The 19603-nt window shown below is 46.0% G+C and overlaps 1 protein-coding gene across 3 annotated transcripts in view; it reads right to left on the reverse strand.

The window, feature by feature from the left end:
* Positions 1 to 19603, reverse strand: part of RADX (RPA1 related single stranded DNA binding protein, X-linked) — a 529236-nt gene that overhangs the window by 319692 nt on the left and 189941 nt on the right. For all 3 annotated transcript variants that reach the window (XM_085608034.1, XM_085608035.1, XM_085608033.1), the window contains exon 3: positions 17715 to 17907. In XM_085608034.1, coding sequence (XP_085464160.1) covers positions 17715 to 17907 — 193 coding nt within the window. The remainder of the gene's footprint in view (positions 1 to 17714; positions 17908 to 19603) is intronic.

Raw genomic sequence — 19603 nt, forward strand, 5'->3', positions numbered from 1 at the left:
TGCCCTTCCCTGATCCTTAATGGGGTACTGCAAACTGGCAGCCGAAGGGTTTGTGCTGCTGGGGGTTGGGCCTGCTTGTCCCAAGGACAAAATGCACATTAAAACTTGTTGCCCTTGACCTAAACAACGATATTCATTCACCCCGTGCTGAATGCAGCCCCCTTGAAGGAATTGTGCCACACCCCCTTCGTTGCACCACGCAATATGCCTCTTCCTGTGTCTCGCCTATGCTAATGGTCGTCCAAGGGATTATGGGTGGTAATCGCTGTACTTGTGAGAATGACCATTCATTTAAATGCTCGTCTGAGATGAATGTCACTGCCCGAAAGGTGAAAACGGAGAGGAGAAATATTTTCTAGTGTTTTCTGCAACGTGGGATGCTGAAATTCTATTCCTACCCTACCATTATTTGGCATTCCTTGCAGTCTTAGAAGCAAAAAAAAGGCAGGTACTTTCGGTAACTATAACCACAGAAGTTAGGTGTGGGAAATCGAATGGATCTTATTTTTGTTAACATTGTGTAGCACTATGAGCTGCCAGAAGTACACGTCAAAGCACTTTTACTGATGGTAGGATGAGAAAAAGAGCTTCTTAGGTATATGCTTGTGCCTTGGAGTCCGTTTGTTCTTTGACAAAGCAGCATGAGAACAGATTTAACTACAACAGCTTGGTAACTCGAGTGCTTTGAGCAGAAGACGAAGGCAGCGCAGATATTTTGAGGGGGGCACTAAAGTTAACTAGGACATATCCACCACCAGGATCATCACAACTCCTGGCAGCAATTGTAGCAATGTAAGGATCCTCCAAAGTGCTGTGTGGATGGCTTGACATATCAAATGTTTTACTTTGAGAATTTCACCATACCAAAATAGAAGAAAGTACCAGCAGGGAAGGGTATAGTGAGGATAGAAGAGCAGGTATAGTTAAAAACAGACTTGCAAAAGCAACCAGATTTTTAGATTTGTGTGCAATGAGACATGATCAAGAGCGAAGTATAGATTTTCTTTACCTAAGTGCACAAATATGAACCTTGGGGATGCCCTGTGTGCCCCCAAGGCCCCTGGCCCAGAGGCATGCAGTGGGTCTGTTGATATGGGTTGCTTGGCCCATTGGGACTGCCTTTTCCCTGCACTGTCAAGCCAGTCTACCAATTTCCTGCCTACTCTTCACTCACTAACCTAACTGGCCTCCAGCTTTACTCCTCCATTTCAGTACCTCTTTGCCGATTTAAATATTTTTCACTTTGTACCTTAGTGATTGTGTACGTTGTCTTAGCGATGGGCAACTTTGCATTGCTGGTGATTTTGTACATAATCACAATGAGGGAATCTGTGGCCAAAATTTCAAGAACTATAATGACTTAATACATCCTGATACTGTGACGAGCTGCTTGTGGTGGTGTGATGTGTCTTGTGATGTTATAAGTTGCCTTGAGCTCTGATGGGATGGGCTGCAGTGAGCTATGATGCGATACAGTGGTGTGCCTTGAGTTATTGGCAATTTATTGATTCAGGCGATACAAATTTTCAACTGGAGCCCATAATACCGATCATTTATTTTTATCTTTCAAAGTTATGGATTATTGCAGGAAAACCTATTAGTGGAACATGTAGCATTTTAGGTCCCTCTTCTTTTCTAAGGTCTTACTCCCAAAAACCCTCGCAAGGAAGCATTTGCCAAACAAAGCAGTGTAGCGTCCAAAAGACTAGCAAACCCTGGTCACCTCAAACCATACGCAGCCTTTCGTTTCGTTTCTACCATGCCTCCCTCCATATACAAAAGAAACACACACACACTTCTGTGTGTGTAGGGCTTTAAGCAGTTCGGGCTCGCTCGCTCGCATATTACAATAGGGTACAACCATTTTTGCCCCTCCACTTTCAAAATCGATAGACTCACCCCCCCATGCCAATTTACCGATAGTGGTCGTATAGTATTTTAATACTCTGGCTATATTTATACCTCCCACTGCTCCATAGGCAGCTGGTGTTAATTAAGTAGAACAATGCCGCTGCCCTGATCAAAGGTGAGATGTCATTTTCTCTCACACCCCACGCCCAAGGGCTAGAAGGTTGGCAGGGGTTTAAAAAAAAATCTGAAAAAGGATTAAGAAGCTACCAGCTTCTTTGTGGCCCACCAAATGCGTAAGGCTTGTAGCTGTCCCAACTCTCTGTTCGTAAATTCCCGATTTGGTACGAAGTTAACAGTTCCCATTTCCACCCCTCTGTGTATGCTTTTGAGGTAAAAAAAAATTTTCAATTTCACAATTGGTGCCTCTTTCCCTTCACACAATTTTTATTTCTAATTATTTTCTGTGTGCTGGCCTCGACTACCTCTCACGTGTGTTAATCTTTGTTTTGTATTATTCATCAATCGTACTGTTCATTAAGGAGTTTTTAAAGCAACAACAGTTTTAAACAGACATTTCCAGACACTCATTTTTCCTCAGCATATGCTATTTACTGAGACTTTACATTTAATTTCACCCTCGTGTCGGGCCGTAATAGAACACGATCTCAACCAGTTACGCAAAATGGTTTGGGTTTCTTACATTGTAGAATTTGTCTGACATTGGCACTTTGCAGAGTTAGCTTTTCAATTTACAGGGCTTGTGAACGGACCATCCATCAGACGATGACAAGTGCCTGGCTCCTTCAAGCAGGAAAGAGAAAACAGCCTCTACTTACTCTTCAAATAGAGAGTTGGAAAGCACACAGTAGAGAGAATACCTTCTCGTGGAAATATACTAAACTCGTTTTCAGAGTACATATGGGCGTTGCTTAAATACCAAACCTTAATGCTTAATACTGAACAAAAGTCACAGGATGGTTCTGCCTCTTGACTTTTCCCCAGAGGCCAAGATCCCAATTCCTTATTTCGGTTTTGTCAGATCTATGATGAGGCGCTGAAACGAATCTTTCCCAAGACAGCATTTTCACCCCGTCGAAGCTCACTAACTTAATTTTTTAGATCTTGCCTACAGACAGCTTTAAGCAATCAGTTGTCAGATACCTTTTGTGACCAACAGTGGGCATTGGTCAGCCCATTGCTTACTATTTGTTGGCTTCTTGTCAATCTCATTTGCTTACATCTTATTCAACCCCGTTCCTTCTTCATCTTGTGTTTGCCTGTCCCTGCAGCATCGCTTCTTTACCGTCTTTTTGATTGGATGTCTTGTATCCTTCCACGGCTTCCCATCCGGTAACTACTTTTCCTTTCAGTACTCCAAGGGGCGAAGGGTTATCTTGCTCCTTCTCTCCTCGCATCCCCATTTATTACTGCCATGCTCTACTTGTTGCTCCCCATTCCATTTGTTGCTTTCCCCACCCCCACCACGTTCAACTTTGATTAAAAAAAAAAATATTCAAATTTAAATACTCCCTACACAGCTCCTTAGTTGCTCCCTTGCGCTTGCTGGCATTTACCCCACCCGCCAGTCGCTTTTGTCTTTTTCTTTTGTAGATGGCACATCGACTCCAATTAGCTGGTCGATCACGCCTTTCTTTAAAAACAAGCATTGGCATAGCCAATAGGTCTCGCCTTTCGGACCTTATAAGTGTTTAGCCATGCAACAGTTGATGTTGTTGCACCAACGATATTTTGCTGCATCACTAAATACTTATAAGGTCCCAAAGGCGAGACCTATTGGCTTTGCCAATGCTTGTTAGAATTGCCGGTGCTGAGCACCGGCAAGACCCGGCCCACTTAAAGCCATGATTTTGAGATACTGAAACTATCTTGAACTGCATTCACCAGAATGGAATAGTAACTTTCGCTGGAATTCTCCATTGCTTGTTAATGTTCCTCCGGGAGTGTTTAGTCTTCCAAACGCTGGAACGGACGTGCACATACCTGTTACTTCTTGCCACCGTGACGCACACGTCCAGGAATGCACAAGTAGTTTCAGAGCAGCGAGACGCACGCGCCTGTGATCCTGCGCTTTTTCTGGAAAATCTGTAGAGACCAATTTTGCTTTGTCAGTGAGAAGCGGGGGAACGCAAATGCGATGGTGAAATTCTTGTACATTTTCTAGGTACACTAACACAGCTAAATGCACAAAACATTAACGCAGAAGAACTGGGATGAAACCGTTGTCTCAGAGAGCTGGAAACACGCAGAGATCAACGTCCTACTCAAAAAACCCAAGGCAGAACCAAGAGACCTCAAGAACTTCCGGCCCATCTCTCTGCTCCCGTTCCCGGCTAAGGTCATCGAGAAAATAGTCAGACAGCTAACCAGATACCTCGAAGAAAACAGAATCCTGGACCCTTCCCAGTCAGGGTTCCGCAGCAACCACAGCACCGAGACCGCCCTCATCGCCGCCACCGATGACATCAGGACCCTGCTGGACAACGGTGAGACCGCAGCACTCATCCTCCTAAACCTCTCCGCTGCCTTCGACACCGTCTGCCACCGCACACTACGCGCACGCCGCAGGGATCCGAGACAAGGCCCTGGAAAGGACCACATCCTTCCTCTCAGGCAGAACCCAGAGCATCTGCCTCCCCCCATTCCGATTTGAAGCCTCCGAGATCATCTGTGGCGTACCCCAGGGATCCTCCCTCTGCCCAACACTGTTCAACATCTACATGACCCCGCTTGCACACGTCGCCCGACAGCACGACCTCAACATAATCTCCTACGCCGACGACACTCAACTGATCCTCTCCCTCACCAAGGACCCCATCACCGCCAAAGCCAACCTCCATGAAGGAATGAAGGCCGTCGCCAACTGGATGAAGATCAGCCGCCTGAAGCTGAACTCGGACAAGACGGAGGTCCTCATCCTCGGCTCCAACCCTTCAGCCTGGGACGACTGCTGGTGGCCGACGGCACTGAGGGCAGCCCCGACACCCACAGACCACGCACGCAACCTGGGAATCATCCTCGACTCAACGCTCTCAATGACCAAGCAAGTCAACGCCATCTCCTCCACCTGCTTCCACACCCTCCGCAAGATCTACAGATGGATCCCGACAGATACAAGAAAGACAGACACCCAGGCCTTCATCAGCAGCAGACTCGACTACGGAAACGCCCTCTCGCGGGAGCCCCGACAAAGCTCAAACAAATACAACGCATCCAAAACGCCTCGGCACGACTGATCCTCGACGTACCACACCACGGCCACATCACCCCCCACCTGAGAAACCTGCACTGGCTCCCGTTCAACAAGAGGATATCCTTCAAGCTCCTCATCCACGCACACAAAGCACTCCACAAGACCAGCCCTGCCTACCTCAACAGACGACTGTCCTACATCCCCAACCGCCAGCTACGCTCCGCTGACCTCTCATTAGCCACCGTCCCACACATCGGAAGAACTACCACCGGCGGGAGATCCTTCTTCCACCTCGCCGCCAAAACATGGAACACCCTCCCACTGAGCCTACGACAGACCCAAGACCTGCTGACCTTCAGGAGAAGACTCAAGACCTGGCTGTTCGATCAGTACCCCCCCTCCCCCCCAGCGCCTTGAGACCCTCGCGGGTATGTAGTGCGCTTTACAAATGACTGATTGATTGTCTCCCAGCAGCATTCCCTGTGCTTCACTCTGCGTCTCCCCCTCTTCAAGGCACTCGCTGCCCCGTGGACGTAAAATAAAATTCACACAAAGCCAAAGTGGTCCAGAGACGGAAAAATAAAGAAATAGACTCGAAAGGGTAAATATATGCAAATAATTACGGGGGTCAGAGAGACATGGAAGAGAAGACTGGAGCGACAGGGAGAGGGAACAGGAAGAAAGGTCCGACCGAAAGACAAAGGAACACATAATTGTTAACAATAAGTAAATAACAGGCTGCGCTATCAAGCCAGACTCAAAACTAACAGGCAAATCGTGTCTTGCCGTGAATACATACTTACGGGTGGAGTCTGCTGAACACACAGTAACATTTGAAGAAGAGACGCCGTCGGCACCAGTTCCAGGACGGATGGTGTGTGGAGGGAACACGCGGGAGTGAATCTCTAGTGAGGTAAGTCACGCTGTGCACGCGTGAGTGTAGCTCCCACGCGCAGCTGCACCGGCAGTTGGCACACGCTGGAGCACAACTAAACAGCAATGTGCTACGAGTTGGATAGCGCCTTGAACACGTACGTTTTAAAAATCCCCTTTTTACAATAGCAATGGCTTGCGAATTTGAGGTAGCAGCGATGAAATTGAGGTAGCAGCGATGAAAAAGTTTGACTATAAGATGTTTTCTGATATCAGATAAAAATGCGTCAAACAAGCATTAGCAAAGCCAATCGGTCTGACATGGGCTGTCAGCCCTGCTTTGGCGCGGTAAGTGCTTGTGTTTTTCGTGGTTTCAGTAAAGCTTTACTGTTGGGGAGCCGAGGAGCTGCGAAGCCCTCGCCAATTTACAAAACATACATTGGTTAACAAGCCCGGGAGTTGTGTGCGTGCGCGCACCATGACAAGAAAGGAAAGCCAGATGGCGCATCTGCTCGTCATTGTGCGCGTAACCGCACGCTCGAGGCCAGCCAAAAAGCTGTGGTGGGACTTTTAAAAGCCCACACACTAAATGTCTCGCAGTGCAGCGCATGCACTGGCTCAGGCGAGACCTAAAAATAAGCTTTGACATTCCAAGAATGGGCATCCGCCATCATGAAATGGTAAAAACAAAATGGCTGCTGCGTCATGACGCTATTTTGCTCATACGTCTTGATGCTGGGGCCGCTGTAGTCAGGGACGGAGAAGTAAGTGGATCTGGTTCTGAATAATCATGTAAGGTGGATTTTATTTGGTATGTGTAAGACAAGCGGAATATGTATCCATCCCAAGAACAGGTGCGCGTACTCTGGATAGTAAGGTGATGAACTCTATTTAAGCAGAAACAACATTTTCCAATATTCAGAGGTCTTGGCTGTCATCTAATCAAGCTCAGGCATGAAGGTGGTCTTTCTTGCCCCCAGGATTAGCCACAACAGTCGCTCTTGTGGGTCCGGATCGTCGTAGATGAAAACCAATGCTGCTTTTATCTGTAGGAGTTTGAACTGCTGGCTCTGGGAATAATGCAGACATCTACACTGAGGGTTTGTTGAGCTTCAATGATCCCTTAGAATATTTTACACGAACTACTCATCTAAAGGAAAGGTAATCCAAGTTAACATGCAGATTTATAGCGCAAGGCCCATCTTCTGGACCCACAGCCCAATGTAAAGAGGAGGTGTGGAAATGTACTTTACAATAAGACAGTCAAGAAACAAGTGACACTACTAGCTCTCTTAACAGGCAAACAAGTCTACAATAATCAATATACAAGAGCATTAAATATACAACATATATCCCCCTTTTAAAGGCTGAAGCAAAAAATAAATGTAAAAAAATGAATACCTAAATTATGTTTCGCCATACATGGACAGGGCCCAATATTGGGTGTACAGTAATATATTTCAGGTAGGAAGGTCTCTTCATATTCCTTCTTAATATTCTCTTTACAGACTTTTCTGTTTTTCTCTCCATCATTTAAAAAAATGGCTTTTTTGCATGAGTACAAATGCAGAACCGTGCAATAGTTCAAGTAATTAAAGTAGTGTCCCAATGGGCCAGCGTATCACATACAGTAATGTAAGTATCAACTGGAGACATTGGTTCTTTGTTTAATGCATCTGCAACAAGTAATATAGATAACAATTTGAACTAGCAGGGCACTAACAGTGCTAAATGTCGAGATCGGAGTCGCCTGAATGCGAGGGTATATATATATATATATATATATATATATATATATATATATATATATATATATATATATATATATATATATATATATATATATATATATATATATATATATATATATATATCTCAATGGCGGATATCTAGTATGGCAGTGCTATTACTATCTGCAGCAGGCTTGTACACAGCATGCCAGCACCACTCCAGACCATTCTCAGAGGGGGAATAAGACGGGGGTGGGTGGGAAAATACTCTGGTTACGGCATCGAGAGTGGGAGGGGGCACAATCACACTTCGATTCCAGACCCCTCATCCCCGGTGTGCTCAGAGAGGGTCTGTAACTCACACACAAGGGTGCCCCACTCCAGTGCAATGGAAACTTTACGTAGGCCCCTGGCATCCTCCCTGAGCAGCACTGCGGACTCTGGTCTACACCAATTTAACGTTGCCGCAAACCAGTATGACATGCTTGGGAGGCAGGCATTCTTTCATTTCATGGCAATAGCACGATTAGTTATAATTATGGCTAAGGCTATGAAACGAGTTGTTGCGCCTCTCCGTTTCCTATGTCGGTATATCCTTATGAAACCCACCTCCATGGTGCGGAGATCCACTCTGCCCGTGACCACTGTCGGGACATCCAAGAATGCCCCCAATAAAAGCTATTCCAGAACATGTGTGCCATGCCTGCATTTCTAAAACCGCACCTGGCACGCAAGCTCGCTCCCATACATTTATTGCAGTCGCTCGGGGGTAAGATAGGCTCTGTGCAAAATGTTGTGTTGAATGTATTGGAACTTCACATTGCGGGAAAGTATACGGGGATAGATAAGTGCCCTATTCCAGTCTTTAGACGTAAGCTCTTGGCCAATGTACCGCTCCCAGTGCAGTCTTGTGGGCTGTATCAAGTCCTGCAAGGTGAAAGCCATCGCATGTGTGAACCACGTGATAGGATGCCAGCCAGCGCCCATCACATGAATTGCATGCAACAGATGCGTCTCAGGTTTCATGTCCATGGTTGCCATTGTCGCTGTAATTCGGCTAGCAGTGTGTGATGTGCTAGGAACTGATCTAGGGGGGTACCGCAGTGTTTGCATGAGTGTTCAAAGAGCACCATCTTGGAACCACCCCCTCACTCCCAAGGAGGTCCCTAAAAGGCCGTATGGATCTTACCCAAATTTCCAGTGTGTATAGCACCCATGTCGAAGTCAAACGAAGGCCTCTGGTATATAGCTGGCATATGCTACGGCCAAAAGCTTATTGGAGCGCAGAGGGAGTTTAACAAACAGTACTTGTAGCTCATGTATCATTTGAGCGGCTCGAGCTAGCGAGTATGAGCATAGTTTGGCCAGACCTGTCAGCCAATGTGATGGTCACTGTAACTGTGCCGCCAGGTAATACTGCTCGAAGTTGGAGGCTCCTAATCCTTCTAGAGCAACAGGCAGTTGGAGCTTCCTCAGTGCAACTCATCTGCACCCCTTCTTCCAAATAAAGGATCCCAACATTCTGTGTAGTGTACGGAATGTGGCGCTTGGTATACTGACTAGCAGACTTTAGAAGTAGTATAAAAGCCGAAGGATCATCACCATCTTTAGAGAGTGAAACTCGCTCCTGCACCGTGAAAGGTAACGTGCTCCACAAGGACATCTCCAGTCTCAAGGAGGCAACTGCCCTCATGAGGATGACGTCTATTAGATCATGGGTGTCATGGTAGATGCAGACACCGAGGTTTCACCATGAGGTGCTGTGGCGGGCAGTGCTGTGGCGGGCAGTTCAGGTACACTGGGAAGAGGCAGGTCTTCGCCCAATTTACACCCAACCAGAGACGTTCTTAAATTGCTCAAGCACTAGTTGGATGCTCCCAACCCCCTATCTGATGTCCAGTATTGTAGAGAAGGACATCACCTGCATGTAGTTCATTCCCAAGATAGATGCCCCACTCCTCCCCAGCCCGCCTCAGACTCTGGGCTAACAGTTCCACTGCCAGTGCAAATAAAAGTGGAGACAGCAGGCGTGTACCTCGAATGATCCCAAAGGGGGCCGAAATAAGTTGTCCCGTCTTAACCCTGGCTGTAGGAGCCTTGTTTAATAGGCGAATGAGGCAGAGCAGCCTCATCAGAAGCCCCAACCGCAAGAGTACTGCAAACATGTATTCCCAATCTATTGTGTCAAATGCATGTTCTAGATCTATCACTAGACAGGTAGAAAAGGGCCAGCGGGGAGGAGCCTGGTCCAGTACTCTGGGTAGCTTGCGCATGTTGAGAGTGGTTGAGCGACCAGGGATATAACCATTCTTGTCCGTGTGCACCAGTGTTGGCATATACTCCATCAGGCAGCCAGCAATTATTTTGCTGAATACCTTACAGTCCGTGGCTAGCATTGAAAGAGGGCGATATGCCGTTACCTCGAGCGGATCCCTGTCAGGTTTTAGTAGCGACATAAGGAACTCGCTAAGTGTCTGTGGCAACTGCCCCTGCTCTAAGGGCGCATGATACATTTCTAATAATTTGGGAACCAGTATACCCTCATAGGCCTTGTAAAACGTGGCCGATAGCCACCTGCAAAACTTCTAGCCTGGATGGTCTAACACCTGCATTGCCACTAGCAGTTCTTGTTCCCTTATGGGCTGCAGCAATTCCTCCTGGGCTACTCCATCAATAGTAGGTATCTCAAGGGCCTCAAAGAATGCGCGTACGTGCGCTTCACGGGCGACAGGGGGTGGTACATATAAAACTGTGGTATATTGTAAATGCGTTGTGTATGTCCATCCGAGTGTTAACCTTGTTCAGTGGGAGATTGCCATATTGCCGTGATTGGCACTGAAGGATTCGCTTTGCGCAGAAGCCAGGCAAGGAGCCGGCCAGCCTTATTCCCCTCTGCATACGTCTTGGCCTGATAGGCCCTAAAGTCAAGCCATTGCAAATGAGACACCGATTTGGACATGCCAATCCCTGGCAGCTGTGAGGGATCGATGTCCCATCTGGGCCTCCCGAACCTCTATCTCAACGGCACTAAGGGGCGTCTTCAAGGATGCCAAATCCCCATGTAGGTCTGTCCACACCCTGATCATAGTGAGTGCTGATGCATTGTCCCCACAAGACTACTTTTAGTGCCTCCCACTCCGTCAGTCTGGACATCGCTGTGCCGCAGTTTTCTGAAAAGTAGTAGAACAGCATTTCACTCATCCTGTCTAGAAAGACATGGTCTTCTAGCACAGCCGGCTGCAGTCACAAGGTGGGGACAGGAGGGCGAGGAGCTTCCCAATGTGAGTGCAGTATGGTATGAAAAAATACAACCTAATTATTCTCCAGCCGTTACTTGTGCATGTATTGCCGGTGGACAGAGGTTCTGGACTAGCCTGACAAGTCCTGTGGTAGTGAGTGCCAGGAATCTAGGAGGGAACAGTGCGCCATCTACTGCGCCAGTCCCATTGAGGTCGACACAACACCACAGGGGAGGTCAATCCTGCCCAGGGTCCAGTACGCTATTGAAGTCTCCCCAATTAGCCATGGAATATGATCCCACTTCGCAAGGAGACGGTATGGCAGGCTAAAAAGGCCTGCTGCACTACATTTGCCACATAAATACTCCCCAGTAATATCGGATGGCCATCCAGTTGTTCCTCCACAACAACATAGCATCTCTTAGAGTTAATTTCCACTGCCAGGGACCGAAAGGGGACTGCTGGACGGATCCATATTAGCGCCCCCTAGCAAATCCAGAATATGTGGTGCTATAGCATTGCCCTCACCATTTCTTTTGTAAACAGACATCCTTCCTGCCCGCTACGCGTGTCTCCTGCACTCGTGCGACGTGTGTCTCACATTTGCGCAAGTACTGTTGAACTAAATGGCACTTACACGCTGTCCACATTCCTCGAATGTTTCAAGTGAGTACGTTGAGGTTCTTCACAGGGTTATGAAAAAGTGGGGCTGGCAGATGGACCTGTGCCTATGGAAATAATGTCTTGTGCCCTGCATAACCATGGAATACAAAATGTCCAACTTTCCTACCGGGGAAAGAGCCAACAGGCAGTCACCCAAACATTGAACCAACAGACCCATTTCGTGGGAACTCTCCTACGAGTCTCATACAAGGTACTCCTGCAGTGTAAACTGGCACTTGGCCATGCACGGTGTAGAACGTCTACCATATTTCGTGCTCATCAGGTCAATTAAAGGTTTATGATCAGTTTTAAGGATAAAAGCAGTTACCCAAATATAATTTCTGAAGAGTTGCACACACCACCATAAATCAAGGGCTTCCTTTGCGATTACAGAGTAAGCTAATTGTGTACCTTGTAATTTCTTATTGATCACTAGCCTGGGTGGCATGCAGAAAGGCTGGGAATTACTCACGCTAGCCCCTCCCCATAGCTCTTAACTGTGCATGTGGTCTGTGGCCAAATGGTAGTAGGTTGTTTGATGGTTTGGATGGGGGTGACTCCACTTCTTGTCCTGGGGTTAGGGAGTACTTGTTATTTTGTTAGTGTGTTGGGTATCCTTCACCGCCTCTGCCCTTGATATTGTCACCAGGTCATGTGCGCCGACACCACACATGTGCCAGGGAGGTTGGAGGGCGGCATCTGGATATTCTAGTATGGCTCATTACGGCAACACCCTTAGACTAGAACTTGCTCAGTTGGAATGTCAGGGGATTGAATAACATGCCAAAAAGGTATAAAGTATATACTTACCTCAAGAGTTGTGGGGTCCACATTGCAATCTTACAGGGAACCAATATCACGTTCCTAGAGCGAAAATCACCACACAAGAGGTGGCGAGGGCAAATCTTTAACAACATTCTCAGCCTTTACGAGGGGAGTCCTAATTTGGATTTGTCCTGGGGTCCTGTTCCAAAAAACAGGGAAATCACTGACCCGAATGGGTACTACATCCTGGTGTCTGGGAGGCTTGCAGGATGGGAAGTCACTATAGAGAAAATGTATGCCCACAAGTCGGATCAACGGGGAGCGCTCTCACTCAATGGCCACCCACCTGACACACCCTATAATAATGGAAGGAGATTATAACAGTGGGTCGGACCCTTTGATATATAGATCCCATCCTCCCCTGGGAGATCCCCCTATGGCTCCAAAGGCCCGCACGTTCCGTGAGTGGCAAATACGGTGGGGTATTGTGGATTCCTGGAGACAGTTAAACCCGGTTACTAGAAACTCTTCCGTTTAGCCACAATTGCTGGATGTAAAAGAACAATTAGTGGTGCAAGAGGAAAAGATAAGATGCTTTGACCACAAGGAATACATGATTGGGGCCCACACAGACCGAGACAAGGCTGGTACCCTGTTGGCGTGGCTTGCCAACCCCACCAGTAGAAGAAGCTCCTTAATATTAGAGATTGAATCGGCACAAGGTAAACAGCTGTTCAGCCAGACTGAGATTAATCTGAGTTTTGCAGACTATTACTCCGTACTTTATCCCCCCCCCCTCCTCCTCCTTTGACCATCTTGCGTATCTGTTATTGGTTTTCTGGAGACTGCAGAACTTCCACGTCTTGACGCGGGAGATGCTGAAGATCTGGGTGGACCTATTATGTTGTAGAAGATACGAGTTGCTGTCAAGGGTATGGCGAGGTAAAATACATGGCTCTGACGGCTCCCCAAAATAATTTTACCCCACCTATATTGAGGAACCTGCCCCCAGACTGGTTAAGCTGTATGCTGCAGCACGGGAGGTGGGGCATTTGCCAACCACCTCAGGGGAGGCACTTGTTGTCCCTCTGCTCAAGCATGGGCGGCCCTCCCAGGATGTTCGGGCATATCGTCACCTATCCATGTTAAACATGGACTATAAAATACAGAGAGGGATACTGGCATAGCACTCCTCCCCTACATGACCAGGCTTATTCATTCTGATCAGACTGGCTTCATCCTGGGGAGGAATACAGCTATAAACAATCGTACACTCCTCTACCTTATGGACACTGTTGATCTTAAGGATGATGGTACAGTGGTAGTGTCTATCAACGTGAAAAAGCTTTTGACAGCTTGTGATGGGACTAATTAGATGTAGTGATGAAACCGAAGGCGTGGGTCCCGGTGTTGGTCCGCACAAGCAAGACGATCTTTCAATCCTATATAGTGGGCAGGGGGGACGAGGCAGGGCTGCCCTGCTTTTGCCATTGCAGTAGAGTCGCTGATTAGCAGAGCTCGCCAGGGATTGGCATATGGGGATTGCGTAGAGGAGATCTGATGCATACCATAGCGTTATACTCTGATGATATGCTGCAGTTTCTTGCGGGAGAGGGATGATCTGGAGCAATAGCATTACTAGAGTGCTATGGTGACTGTTCAGGACTCTGGATAAATTTGCAGAAATCATTTCTCTTTTCCCTTACTGATGGGGGACACCTGCCAAGGAACCCCCATGGCCGTACATGGGAGGGTACCTCCTTGAAGTATCTTGGGATTAATATCAATGGGCTCACCCCGTTTCCCTCAGAACCTGACATTTGAATTAAAAAGCTACAAGTGGTTCCGTTAGGTAAGCACCTCGGAGTGCTTATTAGAGCCAAAGCATTTCTTCACAAAGAATTTCGAATTATACACAATTCTGAATATACCACACCTGCTATAAATTATCATAAGTATGCATTTATTACTTTCTTTAAGCTTTTTTTAGAAAAAGATTTCACACAATTTTGTACAGTAAATAAATATGGGCTGTCAGAGAAAAGAAAACAAACCATACAAAGACAATTCAGTGGGTGACTGTGGTGACAAAAAGTGAAATGAGTGACCTTTCAAATTCAAACACAAACAAAACAATAACAAATTCCCTGTCCTTTTCCCGTCATCCACTATAGCTTGCATCGTGCAGTAATGTTGACAATACATGATGAAGGGGGTGGTGGGGAGGCGGAACCACTGCTTTACCATGGTAGCCAGGTGGTCTGCACGACTGCATGCAGCATACGGGTGGCCACCCACATGTATCATGCACTCAGAACAGGTATTATGTTGCCCTTACAAGGCCTATGTTTAAAATGGGAGGAGGAACTAGCGACTCCATAACCAGAAGAACAGTGGGTGTCTACGATGGCACACACTCACAAGATCTCCAGCAATGCTAGATTTAAGCTCAGAAACTTATACTTTCTCCACAGAGCATATCTCACTTCCTGGTAATATTATGAGGTGTCATGACCAAGATGTCAGTTAAAGGGGGGGGGATGCTACACATGGTTTGGAGTTGCCCTGGGTTAAGGGATGTGTGAGGAGCGCATGGATTGTATATTATAAGTCACAGAGGTGCAGATTCCCTATTGCGTGCTTGTTGGGTGACTTTCCCAATCCCAATAAACTGAAAATGACAAAATTAACAGATTTAGCCCTGGTCCTCGCCAAGAGGGAGATTACCCTGAAATGGAAAGCATGGAAAAGTCCTCAGATAAATAGGTGGAGGAAAGTTTTGATTCAATGGGCATCAGACGAAGGCGCTGTATTATTCGAGGAGGCCCGGAAGGGACTTAATGTAATTGACAACGCTAGGGCTTGGGATGTGTTGGTTGAATGCCTGAAAAATTCGGACACGGAGTCACCTCAAAAGCTCTATACATTTAGAGCAAGGGCAAGAATAGGACCAAGCATGACCATGTTCCTAACTGATGATTGGCAATACTGTTTACTACTGTTGCCGTGAATACAATTTACTGACATTTTGAAATTCTTGGTGGTATGTTGTTTTGTTGTCATTTGGGGGTGGAGGAGGTGAAGGAATTGAGGTGTTGGGGGGAATAGATAGTTTGTTTTCTCAGTTTGCAGGAAGCTCCTGCGGGCAGAGTGCTGCTAGTACTGAAGACTATACACATTTGCTCTTGGACTTTTGGGCTGAATGTTCAATTATATCATTGTAGAGGTATCAGCTTAATGATGTGTGTACGATGTAAACAATGTGTGAACTAATATGTAACAGCTCTTGACTGCAGAGAAAACAATTTTGTTTAAAAAAAAAGTCTGTTTTGCAGTTAAAATACGATTATTACAAGGTCTCAGTAGAAATGTCATCTCATATGAGGGGCATTTCAAGGGGCCTATTTTCTTGATCTTAAGCTCATTTAGCTCATGTTGGCGAGCCCTAGCCACCTGGCCTCAAAAAGGGTGCATTCTGCAGAAAGCTGGTTGCCCTGGCTCCCTGCACTACTTTTTCAACGTTGTCAGACTCCTGGTCTTTCTCTTCTCCTGGTGGGTCACAGAGGTCCAGGTGTAACCCAAACTGGTCACCAAGGGATGTTAGGGGCCAGCATCACTGGCCCTGAAGAGATCAATATAGCCCCAGAGGTGGTCAGCTGCAAACAAAGTTCTTAGTTCACAGGGGGCTTTGCATCCAGCTGTCCATGGTGTTGCCGCAGTGGCCGTCCAGGAGTAAGGTCTTTCTCTCCTTCATGTTGACTTTTATGACTAGTGCTAAAACTTGTTCTGGCCAGTTCCTCCCGTTCCTCTGAGTTTGGCTGCAGCCTTCTACTGAAACAAAGGCAATCTGGTGTCAGATTTCTTCTTGTGTGCTGGAGGCTGGTTCCTTCGAAGTGTAATCAGTGCGATGCAAGGCTCCTGCCTCCAATACACATTTCCCAGTGTGAGAGCCATCACAGAAAGGCCCCAGAAACTTAAGGTAGGGAAAAGCTAACTTTATAAAGGTTAAACAAAGCAAGAGGTTAGGCTCATAGAGCTAGTGAAGCTTAGCCCATAAACAAGTTTAGACAAACAAGGAACACACACTGCGTGAAAGAAAGAAAAAAGGCGACCGTTATTGAGTAAAACAGTCACTAATAAAGCAGAATTGGAAAGGATTTGTCAGTGTTGCATTCCTTGTTTGTCTAAACTTGATAAAAGTGGCATTTCCAAAATAATAATTTACAAAATCCAACTTTACGACTAAAGAGGTTTAGAAATTACATTCTAAATGAGTTGGAGTTGTATTTCTCTAGCTGCTACCAACTCAAATTTAACATTTAATAAATGTAATAAGATAGCCCAATGATTCCCTATGGCAGCAGTCAGCCTGGTAACACCCTCGCTTTATGGGCAATAAGGCCTACATATGGGTGACTTATTAATATTTAAAAGGAAGGTTTAGGTCTGTAAAAAGAGTCAACTCGGCAGGTCAAATTTGCAGTTTAAAAGTGCCACAGGCAAATTACCTGTGTGCAACTACCAGGATGCACAAGACTGTAGTCTCGGATGAGCAGACCTCACACATGTGCACGTGTTCACATGTAACCAGTCAAGTGCCTCTTTACTCTAGCTGTGTTGCAGCTGCCATATCTTAAAAGGCACACTGGCAGTAAGCACGTGCAGTCCAATTTACCATGAAACTACTGAGTGAAATTCGGGTACTGAGACTCACCCACAGTAAAGGTTCAAAAACTGGGTGATCAAAAAGCAAAAATTTCTGACGTAGTAAATTTGCAGAACCCACTTGCAACAGCTTCCGTAAATTGTACCATGCAATCTGGCCTCTACCGAACTACGTTATAATGGTAGGGGCTCGGCCAGAATTATCAATTCACCACCGGCTGCTCAAAGAATACGAGTACCTTAAGTAAACTGCAAGTGTCACGCAGGGAAGCTGCAATGCATGCAGTCACTCAAAAGAGAGGCGGAGGCGGCAGAGTGAGTCCATGATATACATTACATAAGAAAGACCAGCTTACTAAAACAGCTCAACTTATTGAAGACCCCGAACAAATTAAACAGAAGAAGCAAAGAATACATTGCAGCTTAGAAAAACAAATAGGAAAGGAATTAAAACAGCATTTCTTAATGCTGGAACCTGCAAACAATAAAGGAAAGTCCTGGGGTGTAGAGCGTGTATTAGGAAAGGGGCTTTGTGGGAGATTTTGTATAGTTATGAAATACATCTGTGACCAGATTTAGGAATGATTTCTTTCTTTGGGTTTGCTACTGGATGGAATAAAGAAACTGTAATTATATGACAGAATTATAGGAAGGAAAGACAATATCAGATGTATTGTGAAACTTGTTAAAAAGAGGTATACAAATTAAGTACTTAACCAATTGTTGTAAACATATTCATCTGTGGGTTCCTAGGAACTGGACGAATTCTAGAAGGGTAACTCGGTTTTACAGAATACTGACGAAGCAGAATTACAGTACCGACTTTTAGACTCTGAAACCATTCAAAACACACGGCGTTCCACAAAATCAGTGACATCATGCCCGATTGGTCAGCCACTTCAAAATATGCCTAGAAAAAAATAACAGGAATGATAATCAAGGACATTGCTAAGGCCAATATTCAACACTTTAGCTAGCCAACTAGATTACACTAATTAATTAGGCATATATATCAAAGAGAATATTTTAAATAAATAGAATAAATACGTGTACATATAGATCATTTTTTAACTTAAGAAACTTGTGCTAATTTGTCAGAAAGCCCATGAACAAGCACATTTTGAGACAAACCTTTATTTCTCAAATTGAATACACCTGTTTACTGAGAGATTTCTAGGAGATAAAGTCTTGCCTTAACAAAACTTTAGACTAAGTGTGGCCTAAAGAATAACATTTGCAGACTAAGACCCTGATTTAGAGTCTAATTGAGGAAGGTACTCAGTCACAAATGTAATAGATAACCAGTCTGCCTTATTACAAGTGCACTAGGAGTAACAATCCATTAAACTCTCAAGTTCTGGAGACAAATGTTACTTGTGCTAGAAAGATCAGGGAATTGTTTGAGGCCCCCATAAGGCAGCAAAAGGGAATCACCTAGGAGCTGGATCTCAAATTTAGACCCAACAATTCAAAGAAAGGTGTTGTCGTTGCCGGTAGGAGGTAAGGGTATGTCTGTCCAGAAAAGGCCACATACCCCGAAGGTCCTGTTGGATCTGTAACACCTCCCCTCTAATGGAAGCAAAGCCCGATTCCTCTGCATGCAGTAACTTCAGCTGTTGCTTTTGACAATGTCTGCAATAAGGTGTCGCTTGACCCCACAAATCATACCAACACATTGGCCCCATAGAACAGCCTTAAGGGCCTTCCACTCCGTGGCGAGTGACACAGTTGATCCCCAGTTACAGACTATATAGGTCTGGAGTTCCTCTCAAAGCGTTTCTTTACAGGCCACATCAGCCAGTAGGTCCGGAGGCTCGTCGACCAGTACGTGTACCCCCTCCCCAACCGAGAAGAAGTGACACGGGTGCATGATCAGACATGTATCTACCCAAGTGTTCAACTCTCTGCAATGTCCCAGGGTCCAGTCCGGCAACCAGGATCCAATCCAGGCGGCTCTATGTAGAATGTGTTACTGAATGTCAGGTATATCCATGCGTTTGTGGGTGTAGTGTGAGCCAACTATCAATCTTTCCCAGGTTCATCATAAAGGTTAAAGATTTGGTCATTCAGGGCCTGGTGCCCAGTTGGGGGGATGGCGGTCCCAGTGTCCATCTATGACACAGTTGTAGTCGCCCACCCATACCATAGGGCGCCTATGCTGCCCTCTAGCAACCCATGCAATGTTGCATAGAAATGACCCTCATAGACATTGGGTCCATAGGAGTTCAAAATAGTGATATCCTTCACATAAATGTGCCCTGCAATATGACATAGCATCCCTCTATATCCGCTTCACTATAAACCGGACAGATTGGTACCCTGGGGGCTACCCAGATTGACATTGGCATATGAGGAGCAGGTTGCTGAATACCATTGCCCTTGCCACATTTTTTGCTAGCTTTTGTGTCTCTGCACCCATAAGGTGGGTTTCCTGGAAGCAGGCTATTTTGACCCCATGACGCTTGAGATTCGAGTGAAGCCTGTACCTTTTTGCATAATCTCGTACACCTCAGACATTCCAAGTAAGAATACGTACTTCCTCACCCATGTTTGGCAATACCCCTTGCCTGCCCCTGAACCCATTCCGATGCTGCGTGGGTCCGCCG

The sequence above is a fragment of the Triturus cristatus genome, chromosome 5_2, assembly GCF_964204655.1.
Source record: "Triturus cristatus chromosome 5_2, aTriCri1.1, whole genome shotgun sequence".
NCBI lineage: Eukaryota > Metazoa > Chordata > Amphibia > Caudata > Salamandridae > Triturus > Triturus cristatus.